This window comes from Falco naumanni, chromosome 12, assembly GCF_017639655.2.
Source record: "Falco naumanni isolate bFalNau1 chromosome 12, bFalNau1.pat, whole genome shotgun sequence".
Lineage (NCBI taxonomy): Eukaryota > Metazoa > Chordata > Aves > Falconiformes > Falconidae > Falco > Falco naumanni.
Window position 1 is genome coordinate 10995540 of NC_054065.1, and position 18710 is coordinate 11014249.

The 18710-nt window shown below is 39.1% G+C and overlaps 1 protein-coding gene across 2 annotated transcripts in view; it reads left to right on the forward strand.

The window, feature by feature from the left end:
• CRIM1 (cysteine rich transmembrane BMP regulator 1) overlaps positions 1 to 18710 on the forward strand; it is a 188399-nt gene that overhangs the window by 121463 nt on the left and 48226 nt on the right. For both annotated transcript variants that reach the window (XM_040611859.1, XM_040611860.1), the window contains 2 exons: positions 3730 to 3912; positions 8777 to 8974. In XM_040611859.1, the coding sequence (XP_040467793.1) occupies positions 3730 to 3912; positions 8777 to 8974 (381 nt within the window). The remainder of the gene's footprint in view (positions 1 to 3729; positions 3913 to 8776; positions 8975 to 18710) is intronic.

The window sequence follows — 18710 nt, forward strand, 5'->3', positions numbered from 1 at the left end:
GCAGCTGATGCCTGAAGCATCTCATGTGCTTGGCATAACTGTGTGCAGAATTGTTGCCTCGCGAAGGGTGGATTGCCAAACTTCCATGTGTTTCTGAGCTGTTCCATGATTCTTAATCAAAGAAAACCACAAGTGTTGGGAAACTACAGAAATCTCAATACCAGAAGTTTTATGTTGGGCTAGTTCAGCCAACAGAACTGTATTTAGTTAGATTTAAAAGTATAAGGTGAAGTACCTTAGAAAACTGATTTGATAAAACAGATTATGTCTGCAGTTCACATTGAAGATAAAGGTCTTGAGAAACGATCACTGTTTCTGCCTGTGTGAGGCCGTGTGGTTCGCTGCAGCATTGACTTCCAGGGCTCTCCTAGAACAGAAAGGCTGTGGCTGTGAGACCTGTAGAGCTACATTTGTGCCAGAACTGTCGAGCTAGATTTGTGCCAGATCTGTTTCTCATTTAACTCTGTGGCAGGAACTTCAGTGCCAGATCAAGTCCATTCCTTAATCGTGCTTAACTTTATACAGGAGCAGAGTTGTAATATCATCTGTCCTTCCACAGCCAGTATAAACTCTGTATTGTGCTGGGTACTGCCCGCTCTCTCCTGGCACCTTTCACAGATGGGCAGTTGTACGTCTGTGCTTGGTCTGGATCAGTCTTGTGTTACTGGGCTATCTGATAGCTGGCAGACACGGATTTTGTGTTCACAAGTCCATTGCCTGGGTGTCTGTGTCATACCCACTATTTCGTCATGGTAGTCTGCATCACGAAAGGGGTTTGGGGTTTTGGATATGTTTAAGCACTCTGTGCTATGAAGTTCAGTCAGTTGAAATTACTTTGTCATGCAGTGAAGCTTTGGTACTTGAAGAATTCTACCTGTAGTATTCTCTTTATTGGCAGAGTTATGGCTACTGGCCTTTAGGAAAAGATGCGTTTATTTATTTATTATTAATGTTATGATCTTTCACTCCTTTATGCTGCCACGTGTAGATTAGTAAGGCAGTGAAATTAGCTTGTTTTTTGTTTTGGGGTTGTTTTGTTTGGGTTTGTTTTTTTGTTTGTTTGTTTGTTTAAAGAGAAGGGAGAGAATCTTCCAGCCTATGGTGGTGGAAGAAGTACGTTGTTACAGTTCCACAGCCTGGTGCTCACTCTTGCATTAGGCTTCCACTTTGTGAATACTTAAATCTAGAGTTCTTTGCTTAGTGCTTGTTTTGGCTTGACTGAGCCTTAAAACTGCAGTCTTACATATGGTTCTAACAAAAGTAATCCTTGTCTCATAGCTGGATGTATAGGCTTAGGTCAATAGTTTAGTATGAATGTATACACTTCCATAAAACTGGACAGTAAAAACACACATGTAGTGGAATTCTATAGTGGTTTTCATTGTAGGAATAAAACATATTGTTTCCTTCCAGGATTTATGGTTACTTGTTTGGTCTTGTTTGGACATTTTCACAATGAATGATAGTTCATTGAAGATGAACTTCTAACTAGACAGCAATTCAGATCTACTGATTTTGGAGCATGGGGGGCCGTCGGAGGTGGGAATAATCAGTAAAAATCTGGATAGCCGCAAAGTAAAGTCAGAAGCAAATGGATTAAAGGTCTTTTGAGTTGTGTTGGCACTTTTTCCTTTCTGAGAAGGTTCTTAAACAGCTTGAGCTGTATAAACTTAAAATATTTCTCAAGTGTTTGTTTATGTGAATTGCTTTCTAATGAAGTCATAGCTGTTTTCCGGGACACAGCGGTATTTCCTCCTGTTAGTCTTTTTTTTTTTTTTTTTTTTTAAATGCTGCTTTCTACATTGCGCCTTAAAGACAGAACAGGCATATAGAAATCAAACATGGCTCAGGATACTTCCAAGTTTCAATGCTAATGCTTTACAATCATACTAAATTATTTGAGGCTGGAGACTATAAGCATATGTGGAAAGAAATAGAAAAGTCCTTGAACTGCTTTAGAATTTTAAAGAAAACCTGTATCATTGTCAAGAGTAACTCATGAAGAGGTTTTTGCCCCCAAAAGTAAGATGATTGGTGTAGGCAGCATTTGCACCTGCAAGTGCTGGATTTCATTTATGTATTTTTCATCTCATACGTGAGATTGAGCGCTAACCAATAAGGAAAAATAACTTGACTACAAAGTGTGCGGTTTTCAGCCCAACGTGGGCATTACACATGTGAGTAAATAAATAGTATTTTCCATGTATTCTACAGAAATAAGTAACATAGGCAATTGTCCCTTCTTTCCTTTGCTATGTTTAGCTCAGATGTAATGAAATGTGATGGTTTTATCTACAGTTTGGTAATGTTTTTAATTTTTACTTTGCTGAAATAAATAGTTTCCTGTTTGCAGAACCTGTGGCTTTTGAACCTGCTAGTTTTGCAGCTTTTGCAAAAATGCATGTGTTTACTAGATGCTGGTTTACTTCAGGTAGCTGTTTTCAGGTACCTTAGGATAGTGTCAAAAAAAGGACAAAAATTTTGTTCTGAAGTGGCAAAGAGAGAGGAGGCCTATGTCATTGAGTAATGCAATGATGAACCTGTGAAGTCATGATTTCCTAATGACTAATGTGGTGTCTTATAGTTGAACGTTAATTTGGAGTATTTCTTCTATGGTGTCTTCAGTCACGATGATTCAGCCCTGGGCTGTGGAGCTGCACAGTGTTATGTGTGTGTCAGTTATTCAGTTGAACAGAATATGCTCTTCTGGCTGTAGGTGCTGGAGGTGAAGGAAGGTTCATGTGTGTGGGGTAACTGCAAGGTCAGAAGGCCTAAGGAGACCTCACGATGTATTCATGATGTGTGGATCTGCTTCATAATCTGGAACCAAGTATCTTTGGTTTAAAAAACTAATACTACTACTAAAAAAAGCTGTATAAATCTGTTTTCTTGTTTCTGTTAGCATCTCTTTTTTTTTTTTTTTTCTTTTTTAAAATTAACAAAGTAAATAGGCAATGTCCTTCCCAAAACACTTGAGAATTTTCGGAGGCTTTTAGTTTCCCACAAAGTTTGGATTTAATTGTACACTAGGGCTCTGCTTTAGATAGAGGCATACAAGACAGTTGTGTTGTGGTTTTGAAACACTAAAGTAATCACATAAATATTTATTACAATTGAGGTTATCTTCTGTGGGGAGTATAGGTGTGAGCTGACTAGTACAGCCCCAGGTTGCTTGAACTGAGAAGCGTTCAGTTCTGCGTAACAGATCATGCAGTCAGGAAATACTGGGGCTTTTTGAAAATATATCCCTATGGATTGAACAGCTTTAGTGCAATTTATCCACCTGTGTACCAAGTCCTGCAGAAAGGAAGGTTACACTTAAGAAACATCAGAAACTGTCATCTTAAAAAAGAAAAATTGATTGCTTTATGTGCCAAAATTTGAAGTAGCTTCTGGCTTACCCAGAATGAGAAATATTTAACACCTATGAAGAAATACCAGTGCTGTAACCTTCCCTCAGTATTTTAAAATGGCAACTTTTAATTTTAAATAATTGCTCTGAAAGTAATTTTGAATAGCATTTTCTTTTCTTCTGTTGCTGAAACGGACAGTAATCTATAACATTTGTAAAAAAAATAAATATGTATTTGAGTTTAAAAAATGAAATAAAAATGAACAGTCTCTTTTATATCTGTTTTTGTCAGTAGCAACATGAGTTTAACTTTTTCCTGTTTACCAATATCTGTAAAATACCTTTTTTTTTTTCCCTTCTCCTCCTCCTTCTTTCAGAAGTAAAGCCAACTTGCATATTTAACAGCGTGGAATATTATGATGGGGAAATGTTTCGAATGGATGCTTGTCGGTTTTGTCGATGCCAAGGTGGAGTCTCTATTTGTTTCTCTGCTCAGTGTGGTGAGCTACACTGTGACAGGTACTATGTGCCAGAAGGAGAGTGCTGCCCCGTGTGTGAAGGTACAGTACCTTTTTAATCCTGTTTGCTTATTAATTCCACTGCTTTTTCTTTTTTTTTCTTTTTGTGCCTGTTCAATGCAAATGAACAAACAAGTACTTTATTTTGTTCTTCTGAAGTTTGCAGGTTCCTCCTTACTCCAGTTTACTTCTACATTTTTGCTGTGTCTGAGCATGCTGACAGTGCTTCTCCAACATTGACACGCTGCCCTTTTTATATAGAGCTGTTTGGGTTTCCTTTGCCTTCTGCATCAGAACTTCCTTAGACATGGTCAAGTGCGCAGTACACTCTGGGGGGGCTCCTTCCCAATGGACATAAGAAGCTGTTCCTAGTTTCTGCACTAGGTATTTAGACAGGCTCCTCCAAAGCAGCAGTGCTGGCCCTAAGGTGCATTTCCATTGCTTTGCAGCCTCTGTCTTCCAGTCTTGTTCTGTTCAGCTGGAGCAATGCGTACACCTTCTCTAAAATTATAGTCATAGGATAGAATCATTTAGGTTGGAAAAGACCTTTAAGGTCACAAAGTCCAACCATTGACCCAAAACTGCCAAGCCCACCACTAAGCCATGTCCCTAAGTGCCACATCAGTGTGTTTTTTAAACACCCCCAGGGATGGTGACCACCACCTCCCCGTGCAGCCCATTCCAGCGCCTGGCCACCCTTTCAGGGAAGAACTTTTTCCTACTATCTCATCCAAACCTCCCCTGGGGCAGCTTGAGGCCGTTCCCTCCTGTCCTGTCCCTCATCACCTGGGAGAAGGGACCGACCCCCCTGCCCACAGCCCCTGCCAGGAGCTGCAGAGAGCGATAAGGTCCCCCCTGAGCCGCCCCCTCTCCAGGCCAACCCCCCCCAGGTCCCTCAGCTGCCCTTGTAAGAATTGTAAAGTCTTCTAGCAAAGAAATAGGGCAGTAATCTGACTGCAGTCGTTTTCTCTGCCTTCTTTGCCCTGTTGAGAGCCATCTCCCCTGCTTGCTAGGCTTGCAGTCCTCCTAAAAAGGGTTCTGTGGAAATTCCACATTGACCCTCTTGCTTTTACACTAGAAAATACTTGGCGGGTCTTCTGCCAGCACACAACCCAGATCCCAGCAAAGGGAGATGGGGCTGACGCTCTGCGCTTGGATCTCACTCCAGTCGGGGTCAGGTCATCGCTACGACATAGACAAAAGGCCTGTCAGGCACTCCTGGTCCCTACGTTTAAATGTGAACTCAGGAATGACTTCTCAACAAGCACAATAAGCTGGAAACCTCAAATCGTTTCCTAAGAGGAGAGGAATCTCATTACTAATGTCACTTTGAAACACTTTGCAGTGTGCATAATAACAGTATTCCTGCAGTTCCTTGCAGAAGCAAATAAGCCAAAAGATCCATTAATGTTGTGCTTCATTCCAGACAGAGACTTATTAAAGTAAAGAATCTCATAAAAATGAGTCTAAAAGAGGCACCTGTAAGATTTGTAACCTCCTCAATCAGCACAGGATCTAGTGCAGGATACTCTTTGGGTTGCTTGTTTTCTTACAAACTATTGAGAGCTTCTTCAGAGATCTAAAAAAAACCACCAATGGATAATGAAATATCAGGGTGTGTAAGGTAGGAAGTAATTCTTTAAAGAATATTTGTGGGTTTATATATTTTAGTGTTTCAGTTCATATCAGATAGGCTGATAAATGGTGTTTACATGTAAAGAAACTGAAATACAAATGCTGTAGTCTTAAATATTCTAATGAGATACCAGTCCACATTTGCCCTGTGTTTGTGTCTGGTCTAGACATTCATTCATTATTGACTATAGTTAGAGGCAGGATGCAGACTTTTTGGTCTCTCCTGGTACAGTTGTTCCTATGCTTTTAAGAGCCTTCAATATATGGGAGGAAAAAAAAAATCAGTGCCATACCATCATGTAATGATAGACTGAAAAAGTTTAGAGAAGGCATGTCTGATGTAGTGAAACCCTTCCTAAGTGCAGATCCACTCCTGAAGAAATTGCTGTATGAGCTGCTTTCTGGCTGTAGAGAATATATTAAATCTGTTGCTTTTTTGTGTAATTAACTATTTTTCACATATGTGTAAATTCTGAGATTTGGCATTATGAAGTCATTATGACAGTGTATGTAAATGATCTATCTGTGTATATGCTATATCTGGGCTCTCTGTATCAGCTCTGTCATACTCAGATGTGGGTGCCGATTTTCCACATTGGACCTGCAGTTCTAGGTATTTCCTTCACCCTCTTTGGTGTTTGAAATATTCAGCTACCTTACGAGTTACCAATAAATTCTTCTGCCATATCATCATACAGTGCTAAAAGTTGATTTCTCCATTTTTCCAACTTTTGAATCAGACTATCAAGAAAACCTGCTAACATGTCGTTTTGGTTAGGCCTCCAATGGAAATTTATTTTTAAGACAGGTCCTTAGTAGATAGAGTAAAATGGATCATGGTTTGTAATTGTTGACTACAATCATCTTGTTCAGGTAATGACTGTGATTTAATTTCTGCTCGGCTGACTGAGATGACGAGTAACAGGGTCTTTCATCAAATCATCCGGTGCTGTTTGGCTTCCTTGTTTCTGTTGCATGCTTGTCTGATAGGGCTTATAGCACTAGATCAAGGTAGTCAGAGTGCTGACTTCTGAATGATTGGATGATAAGGTATATGTTGTTTTTTACTATAAACCCATCTTGATTTAGTAGAATTATTTTAGGTGAGGCTAGACAACTGGCTCCATTATAATTTTCCTAGTTCCTTTAAGCACTTAGAAAAAAGAAAGCTCTGATCCCTTTCTTAATTAACTCTGGTTAAGTGACATCTGAATTGACAAGGTGAGTCTTTTAAATGAGCAGAATGTATACTTAACAGCCTACCCATTCATGCTTTTCTACTTGGTGAAGAAGTGGCATTTTTACTACCTGCTCTCATTCTATACGTTTATTTCATGACTGATTTTCAAGGTGATTGTTTCCTAGTAATGTTTTTTGATGATGGAAATTTAAAGAAATATAATGCTTTCTTCTTTTCTGCAACAATTTTAAAATGGCAAATGGTAAATTTGATGTGTGTTGAGTAGCACAGGCACAAGCCCTTCTTGCCTTAGCTACAGGAAGAATTCTTTCTCAAAGTCCTGTAGGATACCTCAGCATCTGGAAATGTAATTTCCTGGGCTCAATTTCTAGCTTTAAGCGCTACTGATCTTTTAAGGGTACCAGAAACTTTGTGCTTTGAGTTGCATGGGAGACTCTTGCAAATAACACAAGTCTTATATGGCTTTTCTGTGCTTTTTCTGTATTCCTGTGTCAATCAGAATCTCATACATGAGTTGAATGATAAAATTCACTTCATTTGTGTATGATCTGATTTTTGGCTAGGTCAGAATAGTAATTACATATGCAAGGTAATCCTAAAATATAAAAGGTTCGAAGTTAAGAGATTAGGAAACATTTTCATTTTCAAATGTCTTATTTTCCCAAACACCTTTTTTTTATATTGGCTTAACCCATTTTGCTAAAATTGGGAATATCATTAAAATTCAGGATGGGAGTGAATGCCAGGTAGAGGTAGAACCTGTGCACAGTTTCACTCCGAATGTTCAGCTTGATACCATCATAGAGTGATGCAATGGCATTATAATAATGCAACAGGTATTAGCACTGCTACTGGCTTTATCTACACTTAAAATGCATTGCTTACCTTTCGAAGGGGAGTGATGAAATTCCAAGTTTCATTCATTCCTTTTTTTTCCCTTTAGGACATCTCTTTTCTTCCAAGTCCTTTGTATTTAACATTTTTTTGAAAATTAACTTATAGGTAAATTACTTGTGCTTTTTTGATGTCTGCTATCTGTAGTCTGCTAAACAATGCTTTTAGTTATATTTATTGTTTTTAATATATTGAATTAGCTTTAACATGTAGTTTTTATTATTCCTTGCTTTGAAATCTTGACCTAATTACTGTACATTCTTAGGTATTTAATTTTTGAGTCTAACATTTATCTTTTTACTAGCCACTGTGATAAGTTGCATACGTTCACATCATGCATACTTTTTTACTATTAATGTGTTGCTTATCACATTTCTGAAGAGTAAAATGTTATTTCTGAAGAGTAAAAGCTGCTTTTATTTCAAGTCATGAATTAGCATATACAGAGTTGCATTATTTGTTTCCTTGAAACTTGAGAAGAAATCTTACATAAAGTATGTTTCCCAAAATTCTGTTATTTAAATACAAAAGTCTTAATATTTTTGCTAGCAGTTAAGTTCATCTTGTGGCTTTTAAGGGGAAAAAGCTCCAAATGAAATTAAGTTGAAAACTGAGTGAGATCTTCTGTTCATGAAAACTAGTATATCTCCAAAATTTTGGTGAGATGTAGTTTAAGGCAGTCTCACGTGTTTCAGCCAGAAATGTGCTAGAGGTCTCATCTTTGCTCATACTCTAAAATAGTGGTGCAATGCTGACACAAGACATTCCAGTGGTTCACTGAGGTGTTTTCAGTTTCCCTCAGAACTTGTTAAGTTGGTACAAAAAATAGATTGATAGATCCAAGGTCCATATTGTTCTGAAGAACAAAATCAGAAAATAAAAAAATTAAGCCTCGTAATTGTTACATACAAAACCTGAGTTGAAATAGTTAAAAATAGAACACTGAATTTGTGGATGTTCAGTATAAGTTGACTTTTTCAACAGTAAGTTTCAACATTGACATATCTCAGTTATTACTTATTTTATCACTGTATAGTACAGTGTGGTTCTTTCAATGTTTGATGGTGACTGTACTTAACCTTTCCAAGGTTATGTGAAATCATGGTATTGTAGTTGTTCATATGTAAAGTTTAGGTGTAAAAGGGAAGAAAAAACTTGCAATTCCTCTCATTTCAGACCCAGTTTATCCGGTAAACAACCCTGCTGGCTGCTACGCCAATGGTCAGATCCAAGCTCACGGAGACCGCTGGCGAGAGGATGACTGTACTTTCTGCCAGTGCATCAATGGAGACCGGCACTGCGTTGCAACCGCCTGCGGGCAGAGCTGTCTAAATCCTGTTAAAGTTCCTGGGGAGTGCTGCCCGGTGTGTGAAGGTAAGACTGGTATTTCTCCTGTTATGTTTTGGTCTGTCACGGCTGCTGCTTACCTGGTAATTTCTGGTTTACTTGAAAATTCTGGAGGATTAAGTAGCTGATACAGCATTGCCTGTGACTGAATAAACCAGCAAGGGTGGAAAAAATAAACTACACCTGTATGTGGCAATGCCCAATACTCCTTTGGCTCAAAAGGGTATAGTAAGAGATCATTTTAAATCCGCATGGTTCACTAATTTTACTCTTAGTTTGGCTTAAAGGTTATTAATAAACAAAAGAGAAGTTAGATCAAAATGTTCATCAACTGGTATCACTGATAATTGGATAATTCCATTTTTCATATTCATCAGTGTCATTTAGTTACAACTCAAAATATCTTTGCACATTATATTTGATATTGGACATAGTTATTTCACTGAAACTTACAAAAGATGATATTATCTAGCAAGACAGATTAAGTTTTAGAGTTTAAAATGCAAATTTCATTATCTTGTGGAAATGCATGTTTCTTTTATAACTGACTCAGTTCTTGATTTAACTATATGGTAAATGCTTGCCCAACCTGGCAGTAGAAATGTGAAGATTTTCAAACTAAGACATTAAAAATATATATATTTTAATTGTATATATACATGTACATTCAGAGTTGCTTTTCATGGAGTAGTTGTTCATCATGAAAAACACCCGATTGCTAAGTTTAGAAACGGTTAAGCTAGACCTGTCTTCAGAGCCATCTTCACAGTCTACTAATGCTTGTGGGTGCTCATATTTTTCCAATTCCATCTCTGATGGAGCAAAATGAATTTTGTATAACTGCACATGTCTCAGGGCCCTTTCTGAGCTCCAGTATCCATCGAAGTTCACAGGGATACTTACTTTTTAGGATAAATCTGAACAGTGTAAAGATTTCTTACAGGTGCTCTTTCATTCCAAAATTTGCATCACAAGATGTGAAGAAAGTGTCTGATAACGTATAAAAGCTGCTTGTCGATTGTAGAGAGTTGCAACTTGCACTGACTTGATTTTATGATGAGAGCAGGTTAACTGCTTTTTAACCCTAGTAATACCCTCATGATGGGTATCGCAAGAGTATGTGCTATCACCCTTCATTATTTAGTGCGTAGGTGAGCAGGCTTGGGAAGGTAGTAGAGAGCTTGATGGAGATATTTTCAGTATGTTGAGGAAGGAGGTTCCTCCAATTAAAGAAAGATAGACAAATGTCTCTTGTTTTCCTGTTCCAGATTGGAGAAAATGGATGAGAGATAATTGGATTAAATGCTTATCTATATCAGAGTGAAATGATTATGATGAACCGTGGGAAGCAAACATAGGGTAGAGCATAGGCTTCCATTGTTAATTACTAAAGGTTGCAGCATAAGCAAGCTGGTGCTTCATAAACATACCACAATACAGTGCTTTCAGGACACAAGTTAGCTCATCTGGAATAGGTTAGGAAATTCTCTTCTATAGCATGCTTTTACTCTTAGAGGCAGAAGCAGCTAGCAACTGCTTAAGTCCATAAAAGTTGTTCTGCTTTTGTTGGGGGAGGATGGTCTTTGGTGTGGTGTTAAATTATACTTATACAAATGGTGTCAAATAGATCAAGGCTGACAACAGCACCATGGAATGAATATTTAAATCAGATTCTTGTGTCATCTTAATTGTACTTTCTCTGAAAATAATACAACTTGGTATTTTGTTGGTCATTGTTAGCTGTTGTATAACGTACACTTAATTGTAGTCATCTGGTTTTGAGTGTATCATCTGGAGGCAAGTAATACTGAATGGTATTTTGAGCAACTTCCTAAATTTTAAGCTTAAAAGCATCACATCTGACTTGGTGTTTCTTTGCTAGCACATACTGCCAAGTAAACAGTCAAAGGGCAATAAAATTACATAAATGATGGAACCAGCAATTAGTGGAAGTGGTTTTAGTTCATACCAGCAAAGGATTTGATCACCAGGGTACTAGTGGTCGGAGGATACCTGAAAACACACTTTCATCCTCTCTTTATTTCTTCCCTTCCCGCCCCCACAGCAAACAAACCCAAACGAAACAGGTAATTATGTTCTGTAAGGCCAAGTTATTTAATTTCAGGAATTCAGATTTGGAAATATTTCAAGGATCAAAACTCTGGACTGTTAAAACTCAGCAGTGAGTTCAGATGCTAGAACTGAAGATTCAAAAAGAATGAGTTTGCAAGAAGTAGCTGCACATGACTTTGAGAAATTACTTAGCATCTGAGACTTAACAACTCTTTCTGCAATAATAATAAATCAAAAAAAAATCCCTGAGAAATGAACCAGTCAAGGGTACCAGTAAACTACTTGAAGTTCTGTTTTGGGGCATCAAACAAGCTGAAGGCTTCTATGCCTTGTGATTAGCAGCCTGAATAAAAATGCCTACATATATTAGAGATCAAGGTGTTACCAAACTGGAAGTTTAATTATGGAGACCCATTTGTCTTTCTGGATATGTTCACATTTTTCTTTGAAATCTTACATTAAGAAAATCCCAGAACATTAGTAAAAAAATAATAATTTGTTAGATGTTGGCTGTCTGCGTGCTGTGTATTTTTAAATTATTTTTGAAAAAAGTAAATGTTTGAGCTGATGGCAGCAGGGACCTGTGTATTAGCCATAGATTTATGGCCCACCTCCAAGGTCAGATAGCATTATGTGTCTTAAGCCTTAAATCTGAGATTAGTAGTGTTTCTACTTGGACTTTGATGCATGGGTAGAAAAAAGTACGGTGCTTTCTTTGCAATACAGCTATTGCTTGCTAACCCACTAGGCAAAGGGCATTTTAGATTTCTGTTCTCTGGTTTTCTCCTTGTAAGTAGGACTGAACTGGGGAAGTAACAGTCCTATGGGAGGACAGGCCTTAAAAATATTCCTTCCTTTGCACATCTTGCTGCCCTGAATTTTGGTCATATAGTTTTAATGACTACATGGTCCTGTCTAAAATGCTGTTCTGTTTCTGTCATCATCCGGCTGGCTGACATCACTGTTCTCTTAAACAGGTAGGCTGCATGGGTCAGTGCTCCTTCCCCTTTTAAATCAGCTTCTCACTCATTTTCCTGAGCATCATTTCTGTTCACGAGGTTCTGCTGCCAATACTGTGTTGTCAGTGACCTGCAGGGGTGGTGGCATCAGAGAAGGAGTTCCTGGTGGGGAAGCTGGCAGACAAATCAATCCCTTGATTTTAATACCAGTGAAAAAGATGTGTGGTACATTTGGTGAAGATCTACAAGCAATAAAATACATTCCAGGCACAGTTTTTCCAAGGAAGTATTAAAAACCATCAGTGTCAGCCATGTGATGTTTTTCTGTTTATTACCCCATTAAACCTGCCTATCTGCAGCTTAACCTTTATTTTGCCATCTAGTGTATTAGTGGAAGTGTTGACTGAATAGAAACTGAAATGTTGCTAATGTTGCACCAAGAGCTTAAACCTGCTATCTTGGATTCTCCAGTCTGTTGCCCTTTTTTTTCCCCATCCTTTGCATGTCTTATCTCATATTGTTCAGCAAAGAAAACCAAAATACTTATCTAGTGTGGGCTAAGTTCTGAGATCACTGATGTTATGTAGTACTTTCAACTGTATGGTAGAATACTGTAGTATTTTTAGCTATGAAAGTTGTTCAAGAAAGGAGTTCAAGGGAGAAAGCAGTGTAACAGTGATATGTTTAATGAATGGGCAAAATTAATGTAAACTTAGCAGGTGATTTTGAGATAGTATTTTACTAGTTATTGTAAGGATAAACATACCTCATTTTACACTTTTCTTTTGAATGGCTACCAGTTCTCACTCACATCTCAACTCACCCTGTAAAGTGTTAAATCCGTAGAGAATGTACCATAGTGAAATAATGTAGGTTTTGTAGATCAGTTTAAAATGACCATGTTCCGAAGTTGTATTATACAATTTTATCACGAATATACTTTACTTTTCTATTCTTACATGTTTGTTACGTTTCTTAATTAAGCTATAGCTCTTTTCTCTTTTTGCATGAACTACACTTGGGGGGGGGGGGGGGGCGGGGGAATGCGACTAGCGCAGAATGTAGGAAACCGTTACTTCTCTTCTAGAGTCTTAATTGTGCTTCACCTTTAAAGCAGGAAGAAGACTGCTGCCTGTTGAAAACTATTGGTTTTGTCAATTTAGTTGCTGATGGACCAATTCAAACCCCTATTTCCATTTAAAAATAGGCATCAGATCAAGAGTAATAAGTCACACACTTTATATGCTTACCACTATTTTTTAAATGGTTTAATTTCTCATCAGACTTCTGTTTACATATAAGAGAACCCTCTCACCAGCAGCCAGCTTCAATTGTGTGATCTTGCTTTAAGGATGTCAGGTATTAGCTCTTCAGTATGTGAAATCAAAGATATTTCTATCATTTTTTTTGTTCTGAGTGATGAGGGATAGAGTAGTTTGTGGGACATGAAACTGATGGACAAATTGTAGTCAAAGCTGCATGTGGATCTGGCCTGGCTGTGGCTCATCTAGAGTAAATGGTTATTAGTACCGGTCACTTCTGACTTTTCCCCCCTCTGTCTTTGATCTAAATGCTGCTTCACCTACAGTTCTGCCTATTCAGTTATTACCTGGCTATTTTATAATAGGTTTCAATGAAGAAAATCTCTATTTCTCTGGATAAGTGTACATTCCTGCAGCTAGATAAAGATAAAATTGTTCTTAGATTACATTTTCAAAAAATTTTGCAGTCAGAGATCAAATACAGTGTAGTAGAAATTCTTTGAACACAGGTTCTTGAAATACCAGCACGGTATGTCAGCACACAAATGTGTTCGCCCTTTGAAGACAGTAAATTCAGACTAAACTAGAACATTCCTGCTTCCTCATGAAAAAAGTCATGGTGTTCTTACTACAGCAGTGAGAAAACCAGAGTGCAAGGATTGTTGGCTGAAGTTACAGCTGTTCACAGTTTTCTAAATTAGAGGTCAAGGAGTAGCAACTGTGATAGCAAAGTAATATTACCGTACAGACTTGATTTCTATCAGTTTTCCACAGTAAACCCTTTTTAATGTTTCTTTACACGCTGCTGTATACATAGCCATAGCATATATCCTGTATGTGTGTATGTAGCCCACACGATACACATTCCAGTGTTGACTGGACTGCCAGATTGGCTTGAAATGTATAATTTTCTGAATGCTTGTCTGGGGTTTGCTGGATTTGAGGAAGAGGGTAACTATTCAGCTCCCCTCACCCCTTCCATGCTGGAAACGTGTCTACTGATGCTGCTGGTAGAAGAGGGAGGGTGAATGAGGTATTCTAGGGGCATTATGCTGGAGCTCCCTGGTGGGATTGGTGGGGAGGAAGAAAAAGGAGCCTGGGGTAAGTATGTGGAGGACAGGGATATCTCTGCATGTGATGCTCCAGTATGATGGGTTTGTACATGGATTTACTCTTCAGAAATCTGTGGGCAGCCTTTCTTGAGTTGCATTGTAGTTCGTATCCACTAATATCTGTGCTGGGTCCGGCTCTGATGTTTTCACTAGCTCAGATCGAAGCTATATTTATTTTATCTACAGACTACAAAGCTAAAAAGGCAGCCAGTGTCTTGGAGAGCGTAGTGTGAACTCATATGTTTGTTTTAATGCAGAGAGTTGGCAGAAAGGTGTTGACTAACTTCAACAAGGGAAAATACAACGTGCTACACTTGGAGGAGATTTTTCATGAGTCCTGAACCAGAGTAATTGTTAAATAGCAGTTCTGCAGGAGAAGTCTGGAGATTAAGGGGAAAGAAAGTTGAACATGGATTTATAGAGCCTAGAGAAGGCAAACACCATACTGAAATTACAACCAAGAGTACAGTGCAAGACCTGAAGTGATCCTTTTTGCTCCCTTTCCCGTGGATGGCTATGTCCCTAGCTGACGTAGTAGGCTCTTGGTTCTTTTCTGGGCACTGTTCCTCTGAAAAAGATGGAAGCAAGCTGGAGTCAGAAGGACAGCTATGAGCACAGTCCACAATTTGCAAAACATATCCTAGGAAGACAGACTGAATAAATTGGGTTGGTTTAGCTTAAAGAGAAAATTGTGAAGTCAGAATGAGAAGATACCAGTCTTCAAGTGCCCAGAAGGTTCTTGCAAAGAAAAGGGTAGGACAAGAAAGAATGGAACTGAATCGCAAGAGGGAAGATGTGTTTTACAGGAAAGCAGAAAGTTGTTGAGGAAATGAAAATTCCTCCCTTGGCCTGTCGTTACTAAAATTGTCTCTTTGATGCATTCAGGGCATTGCAGTTTGTGTCTTCAGCCTCAGTGAAAGGAGATTCCCTCAGGATATTGCATGCATGACTGAAAGCAGTAAGGTACACAGCTTTCCGTGTTTATGCAAGTGATGGCTGTGGCCCACCCATATGTAGCTGCTGGGGTTTTTTCAAGTAAACATCCAAGTGACAAAAGCCCTTTTGGTGAGACGTCTTGTTTTAGTATGTCTGCTTCTGTCACTTTTTGCCTGTTTTCTGGCACGGCAGTGCCTGTGGGTTGTGCAGGGGATGTAAGGTAAGAGCCCAAGGTGTGAGCAGGGGGCTGCCTGTCCTGAGGCGGCTGTTTCTGGGGCCGGGGGGAGGCAGAAGGCGAGGGTCACTGGCAAGGCGAGAGGCTAGAGACGGAGGCACACTGGGACAGGTTACTGTGGAGGAGAAGGCCTTCCTTCGCCAGCCTGTCCCCAGACTGAGGCTCTCCAGTGGACACAGCTTTCCAGGGCAGGCGCCTCCTTTCACTGGTGAGAGCTGGGAAAGGCCGGCCCATCCCATTCTGTGGATCCGACACAAAGATTTTGTTTTAAGCTTCTGATGGATGCTTTGATACAGCTTCTACAGCTGCTGTAATCATGTTGGTCCTTAGGGATTTGCCTTTGTTTAAGCTATTATCTGTGTAGTCTGTGAGGGGGGTTCTTTGTTTTCTAGACCATCTCCATTCAGAGCCGAGGCACAGGGAACATGGCGGCCCTCTGTGCTTCCCCCACAGCTTTAGAGCTGATGGCTTCCTGCAGCACAAGGAAGTCTCAGAGAAAACCCGTTTCTACAGATCTAATGAAAACGGACAGGCAGAGGGGAGAAACTGATTTTTCAAGTGCTGTAAGGGTGTGCTCACACTTCAGACTGGGAGGTTCTCCACAGGAGCTGGTCTGTGTGGAGTCACACCTGGAGGTAACCAGATCCATTGGCCACCAGCTGCAGGCAGGACTGCTGCTGACAGAGCTGCTCGCCTCTCCCCTGGGCTAACAGTTGTGGATTTTCTAAATAAAACTGGTGTGGTTTTAAGTACCACTTGCATTTTTATTTAATTTTACCCAAAAAACCACACCCTGAATATTGAAGCTTAAAATAGCTATTTAGTGTCAATATATAATAGCATATGAATAACACCAAACAAGCTACAGTGATAGAAATAACCATGTTTCCCTCAGGCCATCTGCATCTGTGGACAGCCATCTGCAAATTGGAATAATAGTTGTGTTCACAGCAAGTAAACTTGGTGAGGGTACTATGGAAAGACCTGATTATTTATGATTTTTTTTAACAAGCTAATAAATACAAGTGCTCAGCACTGGCACTGATAGCAGAAATGTCCCTTAGGAAAGTCTATGGTCACTTCAGTTCCCTCCTATCTCCAAGAGGCTCAGGCTATTCATAGGGAAAGCTGCAGCCCAGTCTGCTGATACACAGTAATTGGTTATCTCACAGTACATCCTTCTGCGTGAGAGCCCTCAGGTACAGGTGGCAGGGTGCCAGCATAAGCTGTGAATAAGAAATTAAGTGTTAAACAAAATCCCCTCGGAGGATTTTCATGAATAAGGCCCACATTACTTTGCTGTCATTATGGCTGACACTCTATCTTCACAAAAAGAAATTAACATTTTCATCAATAAAGGGCTCCAAACTCTAGCTGAGATGTAATTCAGTTCAGTTCCTTTAGCGTGTCCAGCACTTCATTAAGTAAAAACAGGCAGCAGAGCCCAGTGAAAAGAAATTTGATTCATTCAGGGTGAAGTCAGTGCTACTGAGCAGTGTTCACCGGCACAGGATTTGGGCCCAGAGATCTCCTTAGAGCGTGAAGTATAAGTTATTGTTCGGCAGCAGCGCTGTAGCTCTCAACCAGCCTTTTCATCAAAGTCAATTAAGGGATGCAAACGCTGTGCTGAAGAGAATTGGGCTTACGTTTGCCAGATCATGATTTAGCGTAGAGGTTTTAGACAAGGCAGCTGAGCCTGTTGAACCACACCATCCAGGGTGTAATGAAACCTACTGCCAGTGAAAGTCTCCCTGAGTTTAAGATAGCCAGGAAGACTATACTAGGGTAAAATAATATTTTCCTAGTTTTCAGTGATTCAACTGTTAAGTTCAGTGGAAGACTACTGAAAGGATAAAGAACTAAAGAATCCTAATAAATACATGTCAGTGCAGCTAAGGATGTCTCACTTACAAAGAACTTCACAGATTCTCTAATGAATTCTTTTCAGCACCTATAGCATTCATAGATTTGTCCCAGATGCACACTTATTTAGTGTGTTTGCTGTATGTTCACCTAGTAACAATAACTGAATAACCTTCTTAATCTATTTGGACATTTCTTGATAGACTTAATTGATTCTGCTTTAGTAAAGGTAGTTATTTCTTAGTGTCACTCCACCTGAAATTGTCAAAAAAAGCCTTCTCAGTATTAAAATATATTGGAAGAGGAGTATACATACCTGTTGAACCAAAAACTGGAACAATTTGTTATGACAGACAAAAGGTTTTAACTTCACATCTTAGGAGTGGAAAGTTTGTGAGTATTTGGTTCCATCACTCCAAAAAGAAACACACACACACACATCCCCATGTGGCTTTGGTTCATAGGAGGCTTCTTCAGTTTACAGCAACAAAAATAGTCTTCGTTTATAATAATTACTTTCAAGGAAAAATACATATTTAAGCATTTTCAGGTTGACAGTATGAATAAAATTTGAAACAAAAGCCTGCCAAACTGAACTGTGTGTTTGGAGGCATTGGTGAATACATTTTCAGAGTTATTTGTGACATGAGAAAATTATACAATCTTAAGTCCTTGCATACCTTTTATAAATAGTTATGTGATGCTGAATTGTTGAACCCTGATCATTAACACAGATAGCTAAAAGCTGGGAAAAAAAGTCCTGCAAGTCATAAGGTATCTCAAATCCAGGAAGGAAATTCTCTTGCCTAGGACTGGGGACTGGTATTTTTCATGTAATGAACTGGAGGGGCGGGGAAGGCTGGAATGCGAACTATGAGGATGGAAAACATTTAGTCACTCTTGGAATGATATGAATGTTTTTACAGGAAGCTTAAGTAAACACACATGCTGCTGCTTAGTAGGCTGCAGTTAACATTTTTGGACAGCAGACAAAATCCAAACAAGTATGCAGACTCGGATGAAAGGCTGTTGAGCAGCACACCCTTCAGGACTAGTTGTTAGCCACTTATGACATAAAGCATTAGGTAAAAAGTTAGACCACTGTTCACTTTTTTTTTCTTAATTTTTGTAGTAAATGTTTGACTAGTAAATGTTTGAATGCACTGATGCTGCATTTCTTTAAATCAGGTGGTGCTGGTTTCGTAGGATCAGAACATGTCAATCTTTTGAGGTTTGTGTTATAAAATACTACAGAAGAGGGAGCTATTGCACTTCCCTAACAGGCGTGTTCTTTATTGTTGATGTTCGAGGTCTTTCTCCATG